Source organism: Aquarana catesbeiana, linkage group LG02, assembly GCF_042186555.1.
Source record: "Aquarana catesbeiana isolate 2022-GZ linkage group LG02, ASM4218655v1, whole genome shotgun sequence".
NCBI lineage: Eukaryota > Metazoa > Chordata > Amphibia > Anura > Ranidae > Aquarana > Aquarana catesbeiana.
Genome location: NC_133325.1, coordinates 106,148,325 through 106,172,502, shown reverse-complemented (window position 1 = coordinate 106,172,502; position 24,178 = coordinate 106,148,325). Strand labels below are relative to the sequence as shown.

Sequence of the window (24,178 nt, the reverse complement as noted above, 5' to 3'; positions counted from 1 at the left end):
ATGTTGACACTGAACGAACTTGTTTTCCCTCGATTTGGATATATCCAAAGAGGGGGACCCAGATCAGGATGGCTAACCATTTCAAGCTTACGGACGGTAATGCCTTTATCTCAGTGGAGAGTTACCACTATAGCAAGTGGCTTTGTAATAACCAAAGGGGACAATTTATACGTTTAAGACTAAACTGTTCGTATGAAGGGGATTTTGTCTCTCTGTCCCAAGTTCTGGCTTCTCGGTTCTTACAGAAGGGGGTACGATAAATCTGTTTTGGATAGGGAGATTGAAATGTTTCGCAATATGGATAGGAGAGTTTTGGTGTCTACTCTCCCTAAACCTAACCATAATTAGTCTACAAACACGAGAATTATTTTAGATTTTAACGTCCAATACAGGAAATTTGAAAAAATAGTTTATAAATACTGGCCAATTTTAAAGCAAGACAAGGTTTTAGGTCCAGTATTACCTGAACGTTCGCAATTTATATACAAGAAAGCCCTGTAATTATGAGATAAATTAGCTCCAGGAGTCATTGACCCACCAGTACATTTCGAAAATAGGATTTTTAATTTCCTCGCAGTCTTTTATGCATGTGGCCGATGTCCTGCGTGCAAGCAGGCTAGGTGTAATATTAAAAAAAAACAAATACTTTGTTGCGTTTGCTACTAACAAAAGCTATTAAATTAAACAGCTAATAACATGTATAGTAAAGTTAGGGCTTTACAATAGAGGTTTACAGGATTTTGCATGAAATTTGTATAAAAAAAATTTGTTTTATGCTATGTCTTTTAGATTATACATGTTTTTTTAATTGCATTTTAAATTACAATTTAACATTCATGCTATGAAATGGGTGAGCAACCTATAGGTTGTGATTGAAAAATCCCAAGGTTCTTCTTTCATTGGTGTACCTGATCAGAGTGGGGCCTCTGTGGACTTTTACACTGGATATCTCTGGCCCTAGTGCCCGTGATACAGAGCTGGATATGTGGTCACGTGAGGTAACCCTGTGACTGTTCCGAGTATCTCCATCGTCATGGGAACGTACAGGACGGGTGAGATACTTCCGGAATCTATAAAAGGACAGTGTTTTTTTTATCACGCCCCTTAGTAGGCAGACTTAGGCTATCGAGCGTGCCTCTCACACGCCACGCATGTCTGACAGTACACGCTGAGGGGGCGGATGTCATTACGCCTCTCGAGCGTCCTGGTTGACGCGGCGGCGTGTGCTGTGGAGGGCAAGCTTGAGACCTCAGCCACACCCCCGAGCATCCTTGTCACTATGGCAATGGACGTGGGGGGGCAGACATTTAGTGGATTATATATAAAGACGTCCAGAGCGAGCCCCTGTGATATACTGAGGAAGTCCCGCTCACAGGGACGATACGCGGGCAGATGGGAAGGCTCTGACGTCATTACAGCCACCTTTCAGATTCACTAAGAGACGCTGTGTTGTGGCCCAAGTTTCAGTTCCTAGCACTGGGGATTCAGTGCTTTATTTGTAAGTAACTTTATTATCTGAATAAACAGTTTTTAAGCACAAGCAGAGAGCACTATATACCTTCTATTGATTTTGCATGAACCACGATGATATCTACTGCATACGCGAGGGCGTTATTGTTGCCATATATTTGAGGCCGGATTTTGATCGTTGGAATAATATAGAGGCAGGATTTCATCCTTTGATTGCCCCTGTGGGGAATGCTCGATTGACCTGTTAATTCAGAGGTCCACAGAGTAAGGTGAGCGGCCTGTACCAACAGTGGTGGAAGCACAGATAAGGATGCACAGTAAATACGATTGTATTCGAGCACCCTGATCACTACTAAGGACTTATTTTTGTGTGTTGGTGCCTTTTTCTACGTCACCCTTGGCTCTTAAACTATGTAAACTGGGACTGTCCATATATCACAGAACTGTCAGACATTACCTATATGAGCTTTTAGAAATATATATTTTTTTTATTTTTAGAGCTGCACTATTTTTTTTTTTTTATCACAGAGGGGCACAGAATCCGCCCATCACAGAGGGGACACAGAATCCACCCATCACAGAGGGACACAGGGCCTGCCCTGCCACTTGTACCTGGCTAAAGTGCACTGATAAGGTGGCTGGCTTTAGTAAATGTAGGCTGCAAGGAAGGCTAGAAGAGCAAAAGCTCCTTCTACATTTTCTAATTTCTCTAATATGTTCTTATGCCCACCATGATCCCTACTGGGATGAGTCTTACTTAAATAAGGCTGGGAGGATGGTCTGTGCTGAGGTGGGGGAAAATCTGTACTGGGTTTGGGATATGGGGCTGTGGGGAGGGGGGGGGGGGGGGAATATGACCTTGGAGGGGAGATTTGTACTGAGAGGAGGGGGTAAAGTTTGGTTTTCCTGAGCATTCCCAGGTGGTGCAATTTTGGGACCTATTTATTTGGCTGTTAATCACACCAGTACACAAAAAAATTAGTGCATGCACTACTTTTAAAAACATGCTGCAGTACCATGCAAGTTGGCTGATGCTTTTGCAATCTGTTTTTGGGGTGCTGTTAACAATACAATGGCACCGCAGCAGATCACAAGGGCAATGCTTTAGAGCACAGTGTGAGAAAATGCGCACATAATCTGCCTAATAAAAAAAAATTAACAAAAACAAAGGGCTCGTTCACATGCGTTTTGCTATCTGAAGAGCCGTCAGCATTTGGAGCGCTCTTCAGGGAGCTTTTGACAGGTGGTGGGGAGGCATATTGCCTCCTCAATACCTGCTTTAACCTTGCACTAGCGTGCCTTAATTGTGTGCTTTGCAATAGTGGCTAAGGATATCCTTCCAACTGAATGTGCATTGCTGAAATAATTTAAAAAAGGTGCACGTGTAATATCAAGGAAAGGCAAAATACAAAAGTCATGAATGTATAAAGGCAATAATATACATTTGTTGGCTTTTTGTTTTGCATGCAGTTTTAAAGAAAATTTTACAATCCTTAGAATTTTGGTTATATAACAAGAACAAAAGGTTTCCAATACGATTCTGCTTCTAATGCCGCGTACACACGACCGGACTTTACGGCATACTTGGTCCGGCAGACCGGAGTCCGTCGGACAATTCGATCGTGTGTGGGCTCCAGCGGACTTTTTTCCCCCAAAAGTTTGACGGACCTAGAAATTAAACATGTTTCAAATCTTTCCGAAAGACTCGAGTCCGGTCAAAAAGTCCGCTCGTCTGTATGCTAGTCCGACGGACAAAAACCGATGCTAGGGCAGCTATTTGCTACTGGCTATGAACTTCCTTGTTTTAGTCCGGTCGTACGTCATCATGTACGAATTCGACGGACTTTGGTTGATCATGTGTAGGCAAGTCCGTTAATTCGGAAAGTCCGTCGTAAAGCCCGCCGTACAAAGTCTGCCGTAAAGTCCGCTCATGTGTACGCGGCATTAGACCTGGTTCACACCTGTGCAGATTGCATATTTCAGGTGCATTTTACATTTTTCAATACACGTTTTTGATCCATTGAAGTCTATGGAACCAAAAACCAGAAAAAAAGTCACTGGCCCATTTCATAAAATGCACAGATGTGAACTACATCCATAGGAAATGGTTTGTAGCAAGAGATATACAAATAAACCGCCCCTGAATCTCTCTTACTCCACTGCGCCAAAGAAAAGTGCAAAGCTGTATAAAAGATTATAAGTTAGGATATGTCATATATGGTAATGCTGGATGCAGCATTCTAACTACACACCGTAAAAATGTTTGTGATCCACCAATTTATTCAGTCTTTGTACATTGTGCTTCACGGTCAGGGGGACACGAAGTGTGAGCATGTGCAGAGCAGGAGGTCACATGACTGATGATGATCACATGACTGATCATAGATAGTATATAAGGATTGATGAACCGTCCGTGTAGCCAATCCCATTTGAAGAAGTCTTTTCAACGAAACATGTCTTGGGCATGGTTACACGGCATTCCATCGCACTGACATTAGATGCCGCTGTCTGAGGAGGACTACACCGATCGGATGGCTGGGCCTTAGAAGGTTGGGTGAGGGATACACCAGTTTACACTTCAGGTCCGCTGTGACCGCGGTGCATCGTTTGATCACTGATCCTGTTGCTTGCTGTGGATTTTTTTTAAAGGCTTTTATGTTTCAGTTTAAAAGTGAGTGTAACCATTGAAGTGTGTTTGAAGCGATTTTAATAAATCTGTCAAAATGGTATCACACTATGTGGAGCACTTTATTCATTTTTTCACATATGGAGCTGGCTTGGTTGAATTCACGGTTCATCACATGCAACCCAGGTGTGGTTCAATTGCTGTTTTGCCGAACACGACAGTGGGAGGCTATACAATCTGGTGAGTGCGCTCTTCAGAGGGAGTGGTGTCACTATCACGGTGGTGTGGTGGAAGAGTAGAAGATTTTTAACACAAGAAGATTGAAAAACAACTGTTGAGCTTGATCATTCATTTCTTGTAATTTATTATTTATAGTGACACTTTTCACTGGGTGTTTAAAGAAATTTTTTTCATGATAAAAATAATTTTTTTTCATGACACTATTATCATTATTATTTTTATGTATAAGTAGAGGGTCATAGGCATTATGCTGCTCTGACCCATTATTTTACACAATTTATATTAGCGCCGCTATCTCTATCTGTACATCCATAGGAAACCATGTTAAATGGACTGTAGTGAGTTTCTGCAAAACTGAAAACGCACAAAAAAAATGCATAGGTGTGAACCAGGCCTAAAGGCTGCTTTACATGGCCTGATTTGCTCTTGTACCGCCAGAGGGTTGAATGAAAGAAAATCAATTGTTTCTACCATCTAAGCTCAAAGCTTGAACAGAGCAATCTCTGCTGCTAGCTATTGTTTTTAGGCAGCTGCGGCACCCATGGCTGCCTGAATAACCAAACAGTCAAAACAAATTAACTCAATTGTTTGTCACCTGGCTCAGCTGTTTTTTTAAATCAACATTTGTTTAACCAGGTGGTTCTTACCAATACAGGTGGCATCAGCCGAAATGTGAGCCATCTATGGGGAGCTTAAAGGATAGGTTCACCTTTGGAACTTGTTACATGTTCATCAAATTTTTAAGGTGGAACATGTAACATGTTCCAGCATCTGCAGCCTCTCCCCCCAAATCCCCCCCCCCTCTCTGACAGCGGGCGGGGGATCTTCTCCCTGCCCCCGCTGTCACAATTTGAAAATAGCTTCCTGTGAATGAATGCCTACAAGTACTGCCAGCTATTGCAGTGGATGGTTTGTAGTTCTCAATGAACTACGAGGGCGCTGGTGAGCGCTTTCATAGTCCATTGATCTTCCTGCTCTCAGGTACCTGCCTGTCCATACCATGTAGACAGCTATCCTGAGAGTCTGCAGGAGCCTGAGATTTCACCTGCAATCCGCTGATCGCAGATGCAATGCTCTACAGGCTCCTTAGAAAAGAAAAAATAAATGCACTTTTTTATTCTACCTGCAAACAAATGTGCGTTTATTTTTTTTTAAAAAGGTGAACTTATCAATGAAGGGGTTTCAGACAGCAAATTTATCCCTGTACATAATGTGTTTATATCCAGAGATGAACCTTCACTAATCAGTTAGAAACCTTCAAACTGTAGGTCAATACAAAAAAGTTCACCTATATTATATAGTGTATGTCTACTGCCTCAGTACCTTACCAGCTATAGAGAGAACAGCATCAAAGGCGCCATCACGGTATGGCAGCTGGAGTCCATTACACACCATTACTTCATAATTTCGATTTCTTGCAGCCTCTGCCAGTGGTAAGCAGTAATCAGATCCTATTTTAAAAGTCTGACTGTTGATATGCAAATATTTCCCGTTTCCACAGCCTGAAATCATATCAAAATTCATTACTGTACTAGACATGTTGCATTTAAAATAAATACATTTTGATATATAAAGATACTGGAAAATTGCAGTGTGCATAGTTTATGGATAAAGTGGACTACTAGAGTTTAAAGTGGTTCTAAATGCAGAATATTTTTTACCTTAAAAGGAGAAGTCCACTTTTTATTAAAAAAAAATTTGATATTTTTCTTAGGCGCCTGTAGAGCATTGCACCGGTGATTAGTAGGTTGTGGGTGCAATGCCAGGCTCCTACAGACTGAGTTAGGGCTCATGCACACTGCAGGCTGCTTTTGCAGGCATTTGAGCTTTTATTTCTCTGTCTAAAACTTGAAGAAGCTTGTGCTCTTTTGCATGTTTTTATTGAGCTTCTATGAGCTTTTTTCAGCATAAGCGTTTTTCCTTCACAAACCCTCCCCTCAGCAAATTTTTCCCTTTTTTGTGTGCATTTGAGCTTCTTTGTGCTTTTTCGCGTGTTTTTGGGCACTTAAGCACCTTTTCTGCTCAAAAGTTTGGTGGGGTTTTTTTCTGCTTGTAAGGGCTCATGCACACTGCAGCTCAAAAAAAGTTGCTTTTACAGGCATTTAAGCTTTTATTTCAGCTTGAAGAAGCTTGTGCTTTTTTGGGCTCTTTTACGTGTTTTTATTGAGCTTCTTTGAGCTCCTTGGAGCTTTTTTCACAAACCCTCCCATCAGCTATTTTTTTCTTTTTTTTTGTGTTTGAGCTTCTTTGAGCTTTTTCATGCTCTTTGACGTGTTTCTGGGCACTTAGGCTTATTGTCCGCTCAAAAGCTCCTCTCAAAAACGCAATTTTGGTGGGACTTTTTTCTGCCTGTAAGAGCATATGCACGTAAACTCCTGAAAAAAACCATATTGTGCATGGACACATTGGCTAACATAAAGGGGAGTTTGCAGGCATAAAAAAGAGCTCAAAAAAAGCTCAAAAGCCTGTAGGAGCCACTTCTTTGAGATTCAGTATGCATGAGCCCTAAAGCTGCCTGCTCGTACCTCCCATATGAGCAGACAGTTACTGGAGATCAGGAATCAATAAAACTACAAGAGCTTATCAGCGCCCTCACAGTTCATTGACAACTACATGCCATCTGCCGCAATGGAAGATGGTACTTGTAGTTAATTTGAACTCTGTGAATGAATGGCATAGCTGTGTGGGCAGAGTCCGGCACAGCCACACGGTTTTAAAATTGCGACACAGGGTGCAGGGAGACGATGCCTAAATCACTGTCACAATATGGTGGGGGGGGGGGGGGGGTGAAAATCTGCGCTGCAGGGGAAGGTTGCTGAACATTTTACTCCCAAAATACCGGTATGTAACATGTTCAGAAAGATGAACTTATCCTTTAATGCATTCCCTGCATGAAGGTACAAATACTGGGAAATTTTTATTTCCCCTTCACCTTTATAAATATTTACCAGAGCCCTATCTTGATCCAGTGCTGTGCCTGAGTGCAGCAGCACTACTCTCTCTTCCTCTCCTCACAGGACTCAGTGAGAGCCATTGGCTCCTGCTCAGAGGCGTAACTAGAACCTTCGGGGCCAGATGCAAGAAACCATGAAGGGGCCCCCCCCCGACACCCCCACCCTTACATCACAGTCTGTAGCATTCCCCTTTACATCAGAGCTCTCCCTTACATCAGGGTCTGTAGCATTCCCCTTTACATCAGGATCTACAGAGTTCCCCTTTAGATCAGGGTCTGCAGAGTTACTCTTTACATCAGATTCCACAATTCCCCTTTACATCACAGTCCACAAAGTTCTCCCTTCCATCAGAGTCCGCAGGGTTCCCCCTTTCAGTGTACCCTGATGAAGAGGAGAGCTCTGTGGATCCTGATGTAAAGGGGAACTCTGATGTAAAGGGAAATGTGGCGGACCATGATGTGAAGGGGAACGCTGTAGACTCTGATGTAAGCGGGGTTCTGGTGACCATGGTCCCCCTTACGTCATGGTCCGCAGCATTCTCCTTCACATCAGAGTCCGCAGGGTTCCCCCTTACAGTGTAAGGTAGAACTCTGCAGACCCTGATGTAAAGGGGAACTCTGATGTAAAAGGGAATGCTGCAGACCATGATGTAAGGGGGAATGCTGCGAACTCAAGTGTAAAAGGGAAACTCTGTAAGGTGGCTCCTCCCATTACATCAGAGTCTACAGCATTCCCCTTTGCATCATGGTCCGCAGCATTCCCCGTTACATCAGAGCTCCCCTTTACATCAGGGTCCGCGGAGTTCTCCCTTGCATGGGGGAGAATCCTTCAGACTTTGATGTAAAGGGTATGATGTGAAGGGGGGATTCTGGTGACCACAGTGACCCCCCCTATACTCTGTGTGGCCTGGCTGGAGCTGTCAAACTGACCTCACCTCCTCCATTGCTCGGGTGCAGAACAGGCTCAGGCAGACCTTGGCTTTGATCTTTGATCCTCTTCTCTTCCCGGCTCTCCCACTCCCCCTCTTCATATCACCCACCCATTCAGTGTAGTTTATCTCATTCACAAATAACATTTGTCCCATAGTTGTGGGTTTTGGGCGCCATTTTGTTGAAGACCAACTCTGTGTATATGGGCAAACTTCCACAAAATGGCGCCGGCAATGGAGACATTAGCTTGGCAGGGGGGCGGGCTCCAGCTGATGGAGAGCTGAGGGGAGATGTCCCGTCCAGGCAAGCTGGAGTGCGACTCTGCAGACATTCTGCAGGATTGGTGTGTGCTGACCTATCCTCCGCCTCCTTGAAACGTCACCACGTGGCTGTCCCGCCCCCAAGTCTGTCCAAACCTGAGCATGATTTGGCTGTCCTGGGACCCCCCCCCCCCCACAGTGGCAGAATGGCAGGGCCCAGTCGCAGGGGAGACTGTTGCGACCCTGATAGTTCCGCTACTGCTCCTGCTGCTGTCAATCAAATCCTGTGAGGAGGGAGGGGGGGCAGGGCCAAGCCACATTGTGTCTATGGATGCACACAGTCTGGCTCGGGATCGGCTTCCTGTGGTGGTGCGCCGAGAACTCCAGCATATACCATTGCACAGGACAGGTACCACATGAAGTATCACGTTTGCCATTTTAGAATAATAATAAAAAATAAAATGAAGCTTTACAACCACTTTAAGCAGAACTCCAGGCATTTCGAACATTTGGGGCCATATTTGCTCATTTCCTTTGCAGGCTCTTCCTTGACTTTTGCACAATACAAAACAAAATACACTGCCCATGTGATTCACACCTCATTTCAAATGTGGTACATAGAGACAAAGGTACGAAGCCACTGAGGGCACTCTATGGTGGCCAACTTACAATTCTCTATATTAAAATGGCAAAAATATGAAAAAGCAAGCATGTAATATTATAAATCTCTTCAGTAGATTGTAGATGATGTCCCATGCGGAGGTAATGTTAATGCTTTTGCGTGGAATAATGCTCCTGTGCAGGTTCCTAGTTCCGAGACCACTTCTAGTTAGACAAGTGCACTGCCGAAAAATTTGTTAGTTTTCGTTTCATTCGTGGGTTTTATTTTTGTTTTTCGGCTCATTCGTTATGATCACAATTCGTAAATTTGTGAATTTGCAAATTCGAAAATAAGACAAAATCAGAAAATTCAAAGGAATAACTAATAATAACCGACTATTAAATTATAGATATTGGAATGTTCTTTCAAAATATGGCTGTTACTGAACGTTACGAATATATCCAAAGTTACAAATTATCCGAAATAACGAATGCCGTATCTAAACAAATGGAACTGAACAAATTAATAATAAAAAAAGTTTTTATTATGGTTATTTATTAGTATTAATTTTTTACGTTCCATTCGTTTAGATACGGCATTCGTTATTTCGGATAATTCGTAACTTCACATAAATTTGTATTCGTTACGTTCACTAACAGCCAGATTTGAAAGGAAATTCCAATACCTATAATTTAAATAGTTAGTAATAGTTACGTTATTATTAGTTATTTCAGATTTTTTTTAATTTTCGAATTTACAAATATTCAGAAAAGTCTGTTAAATGGGTTTTCGTTAATTTGGATATTTCTGAATTAACGAATTTGTCGAAATTTGTTACAAAAACAAATTTGAAACTAATTGTACATGTCTACTTCTTCTGGTCCAAACTAACAATTGTAAAGCAAAGGACATGGTGTATACATGAGATTTGTATGTAAACAAGCGTTGCAGATGAAAATTGTTACATGTAAACCTGTTGGTGTACTCCACACTTTTCCTACTCTTTTATAAAATAAATATAGTGTGAAAAACGCACTAGCCTGGTGACCATATTTCTTATTTATAGGGTTTGGAAATGCTGTACCTTTAAGTAGGTCTTCTTTCCAGGTTTCCGTTGTTTAAAGTTAAATCAACCAGTGTCTACTTAAAAATTACACCACTTTTTAGTGAAATAACTTTTCAATTTTTACATGCTGTAAGCCGCTGACATTTACTTCCATTCAGCAAAGTTGAGGGATTTTTTTTCTATAGCCATTATACATACTTTTTTTTTTTTAACTATGAATTACCACATTCATTTTATTTTTCTAATGTGATATTCTTCTGTTATGAGTGTTTAAACAATTGACCTCAGTAAACCATTGATGTACTAGTTCGACAGACTCCCATATACACACTTACCTGACACAGATTGCTTGTATCATCCAAATAATTACAACCTTCAGCCTCTAATTTCACTCTTCTGATTCTTCAGCAAGAGGAAAATTAAAAGGCTATGTATTTAAATGAGTCATTACTGCTAATTGTTAGCAGCAATTGTTTTAATTTGAATTGGAATCAAATTACTGTTGCCAGGCTTTGCGTAATTTTGCTGAAAATGTTCCTGATAAATTCTAGCCATACAAGAGAACAGAAAACCTATTATTCAAAGTATAATAAGTGTTAACGTTCACAAATAATGACTGCAATGAAAATGTAAACTTTATCCTTTGGCATTGTATTTGCTTAATTGGTATATTGTTTTCATGCGAAATATGTACATTCTGGCATGCATCCATATTTCTCCATGAAAGATGAAGATTTCTGAAATTCAAAGTCTTAATTTTAACAGCAAAGTGGAGAAACTGTCCATAAGAAAAATAAAATAAATAGTAGCTCACTTTCATATACTATATGCTCAAAGTATGAGGACACACCAATAAATTATAGGGTTCAGGCATTGCCTAGGAAGGGTACTTTTTACATTATACCAAACATATTGTGCCTTGTGGTAACAGTTAAGGAAGGCCCTTGGTTGTTCCAGCTTGACTGTACCCCTGTACACAAACCAGCTCTATAAAGACATGGTTTGACGATTTGTGGAGGAACTGGACTGACCTGCACTGAGCCCTGACCTCAACCCTGTTGAATACATTAGGGACGAATTGAAATAGCAATTCAATGCCAGATCTATTAAACTGGACCTACAATAATTCACAAAATTTCAGTTGCAATAAAATTTTATGTATCTAGCGTAACCAAAAGAACCTTGTACTGGCAGAAACATGGGGGGGGGGGGGGGGGGTACCATTACTCTTTCTTTTAAGACTAGTTGTCTGACCCAGAACATGCAAGCATTATCAGAAAATCAGAGCAAAGACGGAACGGCAGAGGAGCAAAGACGGAACGGCAGAGGAGCAAAGACGGAACGGCAGAGGAGCAAAGACGGAACTGGGTGGGGGGGGTGGACAGATGGAACCAGGGGAGATCAGACGGATCTGGGAGGAGAAGACGGATCTGGAGAGAAGATGAAACTGGGGGAGGAAATGGATGGACGGAACTGGGGGAGATCAGACGGAACCGGGGGAGGAGACGGAACCGGGGGAGGAGACGGAACTGGAGAGGTGAGACGGAGACAGAACTAGGGGAGAAGAAGAAACGGGGGGAGTATAAAAACCATTGCATCTGTAGAACATTTTCAGAGGTGTCACCAATGCCAGCCTCCATATTCTCTCACTACAGGTTTTGTGTGTGTGTGTGTGTGTGTGTGTGTGTGTGTGTGTGTGTGTGTGTAAATTATTATTTTTTTTTTTTTTTGCAGTAGAGGTTTTTGATGCATGGGCCTGAGACAGATTTATAGAGTGAACCAGCCACTTATCAAATGTCAGTTGACAAGAGTAGTGCTGACTTTGGCCATAAGATGTAATGGGAATTTAACGTTAAACACTGAAACATATTTTGATTGATGTGAAAACATATAAACATTCTAAATCACATGCGTGTGATTCAGAATATAAGTTATAAATCAGTATTTAAAGCATTTATTAAATTGTTCACAGTACACAGACAAGTAGAACCAGCATTGTCTTGTTTCCCTCCCTCCCTACATCAACCCAGAAAACAAGTTATAGTTATATTGTACATAACTTCTATAAAACGTACATTAACCTTCATCTGTTGTCACACAAATATTTTGACAATCAAGTCATACTAATTAACAAAGTATATGCTACCTATTTTTTTACTTTTAGGCTTAGCACATGGAAAGCTAGTTATGAAAGAAAAAAAGAAAGAGAATTTTTTATAGCGCCAGTTTGTACATGGCTTTACAGTAGCCAAAAATATGCGACTGTCACAAAGATGATGTACTTTTTTTGAGCTTCAAGTGACAAGCTTCAATAAAATTGATCAGGTATGAATGGGCACCATTGACTATATTGGTAATCTAGATGTTCAGCACTGAAGCACTTTGGAAAACGCACTTCAAGCAGTATTAAATCCAAAAGCAAGCATTTATGATATTGCAGCTTACCAATTCCTAGATCTGACGGCTGCATTCGTTTTTCTTTTTTAGGCTTTATTTTCATCTGGTGATACAGCTGGCTATAGCTGGCAGCAGTGATCATTGTATTCTGCCAGCAATGAAATCTCCTTAGCACAGCACAATGTATCGAGCAATTTTCTTTCCTGCAACAATTGGTTGAAAGAAAAAATTGCAAAATGTATGTGTAGTGCCACCCCCGTGAGGGCCGCTTGAAGATGACTGACCCCAGAAGGTTGCCCTGACCTTACAAGCCTCCCGACACCTCGGACACCCTGGGTTCGGACATTTTTAAATGACAATGCAATTGTACAGACACTACACTGCAGTAAGGTAAACAAGTGTTCTTTTACTTAACATTCTTAAACAGGTAGAACAATATTAGCTAATGCAAATGTTCTTATAAGTTTTAGACTCTTATTCTTGGCACATACTTGAGGTTATTGAAGCTGTATTAGTGCAATTGTGACAGAGGAAAATTGAGTACTGTCCGTGATACTTTTTTTATTTGCACTAATATAGCATTTTTCATGGACACACCCCGAAAGCTCGTCCATGAAAAATGATAGGTTAGTGCAAATAAAAAAAAAAAGTATCACGGACAGTACTCAATTTTCTCTTGGCACATATAAACTGGTATGCAATGTAGAGAAAATTACAGTAATGCCACGTACACACGAGCGGACTTTACGGCAGACTTTGCCCGGCGGACTTTTCGCCGGACTTTGTCCACTAGGTGCGCCGGACTTAAAAACGGACGGACTTGGACACACACGATCACTCCAAAAGTCCACTGGTTTTGAACGCGGTAACGTACAGCACGTACGACAGGACTAGAAAAAGGAAGTTCAAGCCCCACTACGGCACCCTTTGGGCTCCTTCTGCTAATCTCGTGTTTATCTTGTGTTAGTAGAAGTTTGGTTAGAGACGATTCGCGTTTTTCACACTTCAGCTTATTTCGATTGTTTTCTGCGGTTCAGTTTGTGCTTGTGAGGTTTGTATCTGCTTTTCAGTGCGTGTTGGTCAGTTCGTAACCTGCCTAGCAGGCCGTTCTGGTCCGCACGTTCCTGATTTTCAGGTCGTTCTTCATAGGCCTTGCTGTTCTTCAGTGCGTTTGTTATAAGTTTGTTTGTTTGACCAGCCAACCGCTTTGAAGCCATGTCGTGTGGACGCACTCGTTCTCGAGTTCGTGCTGCGTGGGGACTTGGTGTTGGGGTTAATACTTTGACCCGAGTCCAGTCCATGAACAGGGAGAGGAGGAGTTCATGGATGAAGAATTGGTTGCGCCAGCGTGACGAATTCTCGCATATGCCTTTGCTCCGTGAGAATAATCCTGAGGATTTCAGGAATTCTCTCCGAATGACGGACCCCGTTTTTGAACGTCTGTTGGCTATGCTGACCCCCTATATCAGCAGGCAGGATACCTGCATGAGGCAAGCCATCAGTCCGGAGCAGAGGCTAGTTGCCACTTTACGCTACTTGGCGACTGGGAGAAGTCTTCAGGACTTGAAGTTCTCGACAGGCATCTCCCCCCAGGCTCTGGGGATCATAATCCCAGAGACCTGTTCTGCCATCATTCAGGTCCTGCAGAAGGACTATATGAGAGTAAGTTTTATCCTTTAACATTACATGATATGTATTAAATGTTTTGCTAATGTATTGTCTAAATGTCCTCGTTACCTAATTACCATGCTTGGAATATGCTATGAATGTCCCCTTTATCTTCATGCATGCCTGTTTTTTTACATTAATCCTTTTTTGCCCTACATGCATATTTACCTTCAATAACCTCCCCACCATGCAATCCTGGGTCCATTTATATCTCTAGCCTATAGTCCCTTGAACAATGTATATTGTCAGCTCCATTGTACTGTTTGACCCTCCCCTACCCCCTCAAATGTTTGAAACTGTCAGGTGTGTTTTTTTTACCCAAATTAGAACCCCTCCCCCACCCCCTTAAATGTTTGCAACTGTCAGGTGTGTTTTTTACCCAGAACCCCTCCCCCCACATTAAAATTGATCAATGGGCCATCAGAGGGGGTGAGTAATCTTTTATAAGTGGGCCTTATGTTTTTTAGAATTAAACTAACAAAAAAACATATTAATAATGTTCGACTGCTGTTATTCAAGAATGTTTTTGTGTAATCTGATATCCAAGTTATGTTTAACACTTATCTTATTTTTATTTTTTTTTTGTTTCACTCCATAGTTTCCTTCCAGTACACAGGAATGGCAGACTGTGGCCTCCCAGTTCGCTGACCGTTGGGACTTTCCCAACTGTGTCTGGGCGATTGATGGGAAGCATGTCCGCATTGTGCCACCACCCCATTTGGGGTATTATTTCTATAACTATAAGGGGTTCCATAGTGTAGTTTTGATGGCGGTGGTCTCGGCCCATTTGGACTTTGTTTGTGGACGTGGGGAAGAACGGCCGGATGTCTGACGGAGGAGTCTTTGCACAGACCGAGCTGTGCCAGCGTCTCCAGACTGGTGGCCTGGGATTGCCACCTGATGACCAGAATGTGGATGGACTCCCCTCAGTTTTTATCGCCGATGAAGCGTTTGCTCTCGGCGAGCACTTGATGAGGCCGTTCCTCCAAAGGATACTCACCCCTGAGAGGAGGGTATTTAATTACCGATATGTAAATTATTTTAATGGTCGGGGGGCCATTGCTATTCAACAAGAGCTCTAATTTCTTAAAAAAATAAAGAAAATACATTTTGGCTCAAATATCTTGTTTTTATTCTTGTTTGCATTTAGTTTTGTCTGTCTCCTAGTGCACTTGTAGTGGTGGCAAGTGCATTTCCCTTTAGTTAATAAGGCCCTTTGTCGCTGTAACCAAACAAAAATTAGCAAAACATCTTATTGATAAATAATCAGCCACACACATTGTAGTAGTTAAAACATTTTACTGTGTGCACATTGAAAAGGTGCATTTTTTTTTTTAAACTTTTTTTTAATTTTTTTTTGGAAAAACATTTTTTTTTTGGGTTATTTAAGGCATATTTCTTAAAAAATAGACCTTGTTTAAAAAATTACAATTAACAACAGTGTTTTTATAAACATACATAAAAAAAAAGAACTTACAAAGTTCAACATGTGTGAATAATGGTGCTGATGATGTCACAATTGTAAAGGCTAAAATTTGCAGATGTTCAAAATTGGGTATTAAAAAAGGTTCACGTCAACATGTGCTATCTCCCAACATGGGGAAGCAATGTACGTGTTTTGTGTGTGCAATCCCTTTGTTCCTCTCACAAAATAACATTTTTAGGATGAAGGGGTTGCAAACACAAAACAAGTACATTGATATTCCCTGATGGAAGATAGCACATGATGACACACCCTGTGCATCTGCAAATTGTTTTTTTTTTAAGGATAAAACTTGAAAATTGTAACAAAAAACAAACTTGACAATGAAATGAAGAACATGATTGATGTTTTTAGGCAAAACGTTTTTATATTCTGCCCAAAACATCAATCATGTTCTTCAGTTCCTGTTGCATGGTGTCCAGCCGAATTTTCATGATGTCAATTTGGTCACGCATTCGATCTATTTGGCCATTCCACGAAATTATCTGGCCAATAAGTCTTTGTGCACTGTCTGTGCTGAATGGCTCTGCCGCTTGGCCTTCCACAACCAGAACCTCACCTAAAATGTGTGGATAAAAAAAATGGGTTAAAATATGCACGCCTAAATAAGCTGGGGTGTCAGTCACTCGCTTGGTGGGGTTGAAAGCTCACACAATTCCTCCACCTCTCCTTCCTCCAGCTTGTCGGGTGGGTGTGGTCTTGGGCTGGGGCTTGGGGTATCTTCAGCTTCAGGCTGGTGACTTGGGGGGGTCCTGGGATCCTTGGACTGTTGTCTGAGTCTTTTCTCCCCTATGATAATTAAACAAAAGGTATAGTTAAAACACAGTGATATATTTTTAAAATTAATATGAAACGTTGGTTATGAGTTGTGGACAATTGCCTTTTTTTATCCACAAAAATTTAGAAGACAGGATCAAAATTCCCTCTGAACAACAATTATAAACAAGACACATTTTCATGCAAGTTTCACAGATGCAGACACCTCAATGATCCTCTACAGTACCTGACCGAGAGATTGTGTTTCCAGCGCGATACCATCGCGCTGGTTCTCGGCAACAGGGTACTGTGCATGTCGCGCTGGCTCACTGATCGGGAAAGGAAAACTTTTTTCCTTTCGCGATGAGTGACAGGCAGTGCCGACGGCTGTCTGGTATGAATCCTGAGGGGGAACGCCACGCCAAATTTTAATTGAAAAAAATCGGCGTGGGTTCCCCCCCAGGGGCATACCAGGCCCTTAGGTCTGGCATGGATTGTAAGGGGAACCCCCTATGCCGAAAAATCGGCATGGGGTCCCCCCCAAAATCCATACCAGACCCTTATCCGAGCACGCAGCCCGGCCGGCCAGGAAAGGGGGTGGGGGGCGAGCGCCCCCCCTGAGCCGTACCAGGCCGCATGCCCTCAACATGGGGGGTGGGTGTCTTGGGGAAGGGGGGCTCCCTGCGGGCCCCCCCACCCCAAAGCACCTTGTCCCCATGTTGATGAGGACAAGGGCCTCTTCCCGACAAACCTGAATGTTGGTTGTCGGGGTCTGCGGGCGGGGGGCTTATCGGAATCTGGGAGCCCCCTTTAATAAGGGGGCCCCCAGATCCCGGCCCCCCACCCTATGTATATGAGTATGGGGTACATCGTACCCCTACCCATTCACCTAGGGAAAAGTTTCAATAAAAAAAAAACAGTACACAGGTTTTAATAGTAATTTAATAGGCAGCTCCGGGGTCTTCTTCCAACTTCTCCCGGTGTTCCGCCTCTTCTCCCGGGCCCCTCCGCTATCTTCTGCCAGCTCTTTTGCCAGCGAGGGGCCCGGTCTGCTGCCGCTGTCTTGTCGCTGCTGTCTCGCCGCTTCTTCTCTTCTTCCGATGTTGACACAACGTTCTCTCCGGCTGGAATGCTGTGTGCGAGCTGCAGAGCCATTTATATAGGCGGTGACCCGGCCCCCTTGTGACGTCACGGTCCCAGCATGCGCAAGGACTCTGGGGTTACGCCCCCTTATGACGCCAGAGTCCCTGCGCATGCTGGTACCGTGACGTCACAAGGATGCGGGGTCACCGCCTATATAAATGGCTCGGCAGCTCGCACACAGCATTCCAGCCGGAGAGAGCGTCGTGTCAACATGAGGAGAAGAGAAGAAGCGACGAGACAGCGGCGGCGAGACAGCAACGGCAAGACAGCGGCGAGAAGGCAGCGACAAGACAGCGGCAGCAAACCGGGCCCCTCGCTGGCAAAAGAGCTGGAAGAGGCGGAACACCGGGAGAAGTCGGAAGAAAACACCCCCCCACCCCCGAAGTCGGAAGAAGACCCCGGAGCTGCCTAATAAATTACTCTTAAAACCTGTGTGCTGTGTTTTTTTTTTTAATTGACACTTTCCCCCAGGTGAATGGGTAGGGGTACAATATACTCCATACCCATTCACATAGGGAGGGGGGGGGGGCGGGATCTGGGGGCCCCCTTATTAAAGGGGGCTTCGGATTCCGATAAGCCCCACACCCGCAGACCCCGACAACCAACGGCCAGGGTTGTCAGGAAGAGGCCCTTGTCCTCATCAACATGAGGACAAGGTGCTTTGGGGTGGGGGGCCCCCCCTTCCCCCAAGGCACCCACCCCCCATGTTGAGGGCATGCAGCCTGGTACGGCTCAGGAGGGGGGGCGCTCGCTCATCCCCGCCCCCTTTCCTAGCCGGCCGGGCTGCGTGCTCGGATAAGGGTCTGGTATGGATTTTGGGGGGGACCCCACGCAGATTTTTCCACATAGGGGGTTCCCCTTACAATCCATGCCAGACCTAAGGGCCTGGTATGCCCCTGGGGGGGGGGGAACCCACGCCGATTTTTTTTCATTTAAAATTTTGCGCGGCGTTCCCCCTCAGGATTCATACCAGACAGCTGTCATCACTGCCCTTCACTCATCGCAAAAGGAAAACAGTTTTCCTTTCCCGATCAGTGAGCCATCCCGGCGCTGGCTCCCGCGACGGGGCTCGCAGGTGTCAAATCTCGCCGAGAAATGTGGCGAGATTGACACAATATCGCGGTCACCTACTGTATGTGTATTACCCCTCAAAAATTTCTTTATGGTCACATAGTACACTAGTGCTTGTGAGTCCAGATGTGGAAACAGCTGCTGTGTCCTGTCCTTACATTACACTGAATCATTTTTGAAGAAGCATTATATTTTCAAACACATCTACACCACATCACCAAATTTTGGGAATACGACAAATTCTCAAGACCTAAATGTATGTCCAACCCTGTAACATCGTATTTGGCGAAAAAATAACGTCATTTTCTTAGTATCATATGTATTTTACATAGAACGGTCTTTACGAACGATGCTGTCTAAACGAAAAAAAGATGGATCAGCATGCAAGTTAAGTATCTCACTAGGAACACACAACAAGTACTTACTTTTTTTTAAGCAGCTTTATTCGCCAATATTATTCTGGCTCCCTACTTTTGATGTCAGACCACCGCTTCCTCAATTGTTCTTTAGACCGTTTAGTGCCAAATTTAGCTTCTAGAGCGGTGACAACTGAGGACATTATTTTGTCCTTACGCATATTCGGTCGTGTGTACGGTCCTTTTTTACCATCGTAGTCCTCCCTTCTCAATATGGACACCATCTCCACCATCTCTTCAAAAGCCATGTTGGTGGCCTTATATCTCCTCCTGGATGTGGATGGTTGTGGCTCCGGGCTTTCCTCCGCGCTACTTCCAGTTAATCTTACATAGTTACATAGTAGGTGAGGTTGAAAAAAGACACAAGTCCATCTAGTCCAACCTATGTGTGTGATTATGTGTCATTATTACAAATACAAATCTCTCCGCCATCTTTCTCTATATACTCCCACTGCGCAACGAAGAGTGAAGGGGCGGGGACAAATCGTACTAAAGAACATCAGGGGCGGGCGACGCAGGCAGAGCATGACACATGCACAGTGTATAGCGAGCGTCAGAAACTAAGGTAAGATTAAACGTGTGTGTGTGTGTGTGTGTGTGTGTGTGTGTGTGTGTGTGTGTGTGTGTGTGTGTGTGTGTGTGTGTGTGTGTATATATGTGTCCCCTAGATTCTTCAAAAAATAATCCTGGGAGTTCTGACTGACTTCATCACAAATATTAATATGTAGACATATCACTAGACAGTAGTGGCCAAAAATTTACTTCTGCATAGGTGTGCGCAGCCTCTTGCATTAGGGTGTGCACCCCAAAGCTCTAATACATATGCATGTGTATATGTACTGATGGTGTCAGTAGGGCAGTGGACAGTGTCAGTAGTTTTATTTGATATTTTTTTAAATAATTTTATTTTGTAACATTTTTTTGGGGGATGAAATATCAGTGGTCTAAACAGGGGGGAATATGCACCACACAAGGCGATTAGGGTGTGCCCAGGCACACCTGGCACACCCTGTGCGCACGCCTATGTACTTCAGATATTGTTGATCAGCTGGAATAATGGTGGGGTCAAATAGATAGCCTTTACTATTTGTTTATAATTAGATTTGTAAGTCATGAGCTGAAAATTGTGTGTGATTGCGTAACCCAAAATTACAACTATGTCCCCCTTTTTTTTTTTTTTTTTTTTTTTTTTTTTACACAGGATGACCTCAGCTAGGAGGAGGCCTTGCCCAGTGGGAGAGAGGAGGAGGCCTTGCCCAGTAGGAGAGAGGAGGAGCCTGTGGCTGGGCCCAGTAGAAGCCGCACGGAGTGTCAGGTGCCTCCCCTCCGCATTACCACCAAAAGGCACAGAAGAATGACACAAACTGAGGAGGAATCCCTAGCTCTCATTCGTGAAGCAAGCCAAATAATAAGCACACCACCCAATGCAGAGGAGGCGTATGGGACATATATGGCCAGCAGATTGCTGGAACTGGAAAAGGGGCAACGCCTCCTCTGTGAGGGTCTGATTTTGCAGGCCTATCAGAAGGGCTTGAGAGGGCAGCTTACTTACAACCTATCTAGCAGATGAAGCCACTCCTCCTCGCACGCTACGTCACTTCCGGGTACGGACCCTAGCTGGAACGCAGGTGGAGCGCAAACAGCTCTAACCAGCGGCACGCACTTTTTACCGCTACGGGTCTGTTCTCAGGGTCATTCCTGAGTTAGCTAATTTGTTTTTATCCATTGGTTATTTCATTTAGTTATTTATTTATTTTTATTATTATTTTTTACTCCGCTGTAAGCTGATGGAGTTTTCTGAATAAAAGCTTTTTATATATACTACACCATGGGAGCTTCCTATTTTTTCTTTCTATGAGGGAGCCACTGTGAACATTGAACCCAATAGTAGGAAACTATCTGGATGCTTGGTAGGACGGTGGGGAGAGAATATTGGTATCGCAATTCCCCCTGCAACCTGTTCCATCTGAGGCTGGAGGAATCCATTGGGAAAATCAACGGCACGGAAACCACCTTGAGGAGCCCGCATAACTGCCGCGGAGAGGATATCGTGATTGAGACATCTTATGCTGGTCACCCCTTTTGGGGCTGTTGGATCAGGTGAGTGGGGACCCGCAAGGGGGTGCACTAAAGTCACAGGAATTATCCGAGAGCACTCAAGTCACGAAATTGTTGAAACATTGGATCTGAACAAGTTTTTTCACAAAAAAGTTTTTTCACAAAAGTTCTCACTTTAAGGACTATAATCACTGTAAAATTGTTAACCTTGGTTTTCTTTGGACTTATTTGATTATAATACGTTTACTTGCACTATTTTGATATAATATGTAATGTCTTTTAATTCATATTTACACATGCTTTTTCTGCACGGGGAGCAGAGGTTTATTTTGATGGTTTGAATTATTTTGGATGAGTACAGCATATAGATATTTTCACCTAGTGGTGGCATATGGTGCAGATATATCACAGTAATAGGGGCCTTAGGCCATACCCCTTAATTATAAGGGTCTAACTGAACCACCACTGTAGACATTACCTATTTATTTATTTATTTATTTATGTATTTTATCTATACTTGCTGATACACACGGGTGCATGTGGATATATAGGTGTATGTATGTAGGCACAGACATATATACCCTTACGGTAACTAAGTTTTTTCCCTGGGAGGTACCAGGTACCTCTATTTGGATCTATTGAGGGAAACCATCTGGGTAACCACCCCTCCCATCTATTACCCCATAGGAAGCGCCACAACCCTTGTTAATATATTTTCAATAGACTCTGAAGACCCCAGGCATAAAAGGGGGGGAGAAGGACATTTTTTTATCAGACTGTTCCCTTCAACTCCTGGTGTCACGGGCCCACAACCTCTGTGACCAAATATAAAACAATTAATTTCCAGAAATGTAACACTTACATTTCTGAGGAGAGTTCCCCTTGTGCACAAAGTCCTTTATTGGGGGCTTAAAAAGGGGCCAGACTGAATATCTGTGTAATGGCATCCAATACTGCAAATTGCATGTGCAAAGTGTCTCCTTGTTCAAACTCCAGTGCAAATAAATGGGATATGGTGTCTGCATGCAGTGTCTCTTCGGGTGTATAGAGGGTGGGCTTTCATCAATCCTGATGATACCAAGCTCAAGGCAATAGGACGTCCCTGGATAGGCCCCTGTAGAACCTGTCACTGGGGAAAGGTGCCTGACTGCACACCTTGCGTTGCTGGGATTCAGCAGGATCTGCGCCTAGGATGATAGAAGTGACCCCCAATGCTCACAGGAAGCTGACAAAGGTGATTCCACCCATCCACCAAAATGTTCTTTACACTGACTAGGCCGCAAGGCACCTTATGACCCCAAGCTTCCAGGTCCTTGTTCCCAACTGAAGGCCGGGGTCCCAAGAGATCGACTCTTCCCCAACACAGGCTATATATCACCTCTTACAGCATTCTGTTCTCTCCCTCCAGCCGGCTGAAACTTGTCGCCCACAACGGTCCGTCCCCAGTGCAGACTTGGCTCTTCGGACTACATTTCCCAAGATCCTTTGCTCTTCTGTCAGGTCTCTCTCTGCATTCATGATACGACAATATAGTGTATAGGCTGACCACTGGAGGGAACAGCCTCACTGTGGCTGATGTTGTAGAGTGCCCCCCCCCATGACACAGTTAATTTAGCCAGCATCTGACTACATATGGCCAGCCTTATAAAACTGGAATGTAATTAGCAGATTTAAACTCAAGGTTCAATTGAGTATTAAGCACTGACTAAAAAGTAGATCATAGCGAGGGTCAATACCAGAGAGTAGATGAGCACTTGACAGCATCATCAAACATTTCAATGGCACCCTCTCATTGCAAACAGTGCTGGGGCAAGGTCATCTAGTGTCCAGGACGAACATGCCAAACTGTTACTCCCCCAAGATGTATGAGCAATATGTTTCAGCAAAAATCCCCCCACAAAAACACTGATCACTAATCTGCATGTTTGCCCCCTTATCATAAATTCCCCCTCCTCCCAGCACGAATCTTTGCCCCAAATCCCCCCAGCTCAAATGACAAAAAACAACCAAAAAAACAATTCACCCTTCCTCTACACCTAACATTTACCCTCCTAGTACACATCTTCTCCCTCAACTTCAAATCCCCCCCCAGCACAATGTCCCCCCAAATTTTCCTTCCTAGCTCAAATCCTATTCCCCCACCCCCCTTTTCCAACACAAATCTCCTTAAATCACCACTCTTAGGCCCCCCAAATTTCTTCTTCAAGAATACTTAACCCCTGACGCACCCCAAAATCCCCCTTCCAACACAAATCCCCTCCACCCAATCTCCTTGCAGCACCCCCCACCTCACATGATACTACAGTGCCCAGGGCAGCCGCCCCCCGCCCACCCCTTGTCTCGGCCCCGATTACAGACCTCATGATCAATGTCTCGGGATCGGCCACATGACTGGCACTGGTGGGCTGAAGATTAGCAATAACTTCAGGAAAACTTTCAATGTTCTTTATGGCTTTAGTGAACGTAGTAAAATATAGGTTTGTAAGAATATAGGTGGACATAGATAATGATGTTTTCCAAGTGGAAATTGCTTGTCACAGTTGGGCAATTTCTAAACTCAGAGAGGCAATTAGTGCTTTAGACAATTGGAGATTGTTCCTCATGTTTGAATGTCTACCCCAAAGCAGAACCTGATCCTTCAACTCCTAGATAAAGAAGACTGTGGAATCTAAAATACTGTGGGCATGCCACTGTCAGGCACACTGGGCTTAAAAAAACGTTTGATTTTTTTTCAGTGTGTTAAAACCACCTTTGTGTTAGCTTATGAGTCCCTGCACACATAGGCATTTACAGGCAGATTAGAAGAAGAGCGTTTATAGGCTGGAAAAAAAACCCTCACCAGTGCATTTAGGAGAGGAGCAGTTGGGTATAAAAAATTTGCAAACGCACATAAAAGTTAGATGTGCTTAGGTGCATTTGCACACATTAATGAATTCTAATAGCCAGAATAAATGAAAATTTGCATAAACGCATGTGCAAACCGTGGCTTTAGGTGCGTTTTTTAACCTACTTTTTTCCTGCCAGGAGCAAAGGAAGGAAA

General features: G+C 43.4%; 1 protein-coding gene across 2 annotated transcripts in view; it reads right to left on the bottom strand.

Annotated features, from left to right (window-relative positions):
- LOC141127122 (probable tRNA methyltransferase 9B) overlaps positions 1-24,178 on the bottom strand; it is a 53,367-nt gene that overhangs the window by 17,683 nt on the left and 11,506 nt on the right. Inside the window, exon 3 of one of the 2 annotated variants that reach the window (XM_073613328.1) lies at positions 5,665-5,838. The exons of the other annotated variant lie outside the window; for it this stretch is intronic. Coding sequence (XP_073469429.1) covers positions 5,665-5,838 — 174 coding nt within the window. The remainder of the gene's footprint in view (positions 1-5,664; positions 5,839-24,178) is intronic. 2 annotated transcript variants of the gene reach the window in all.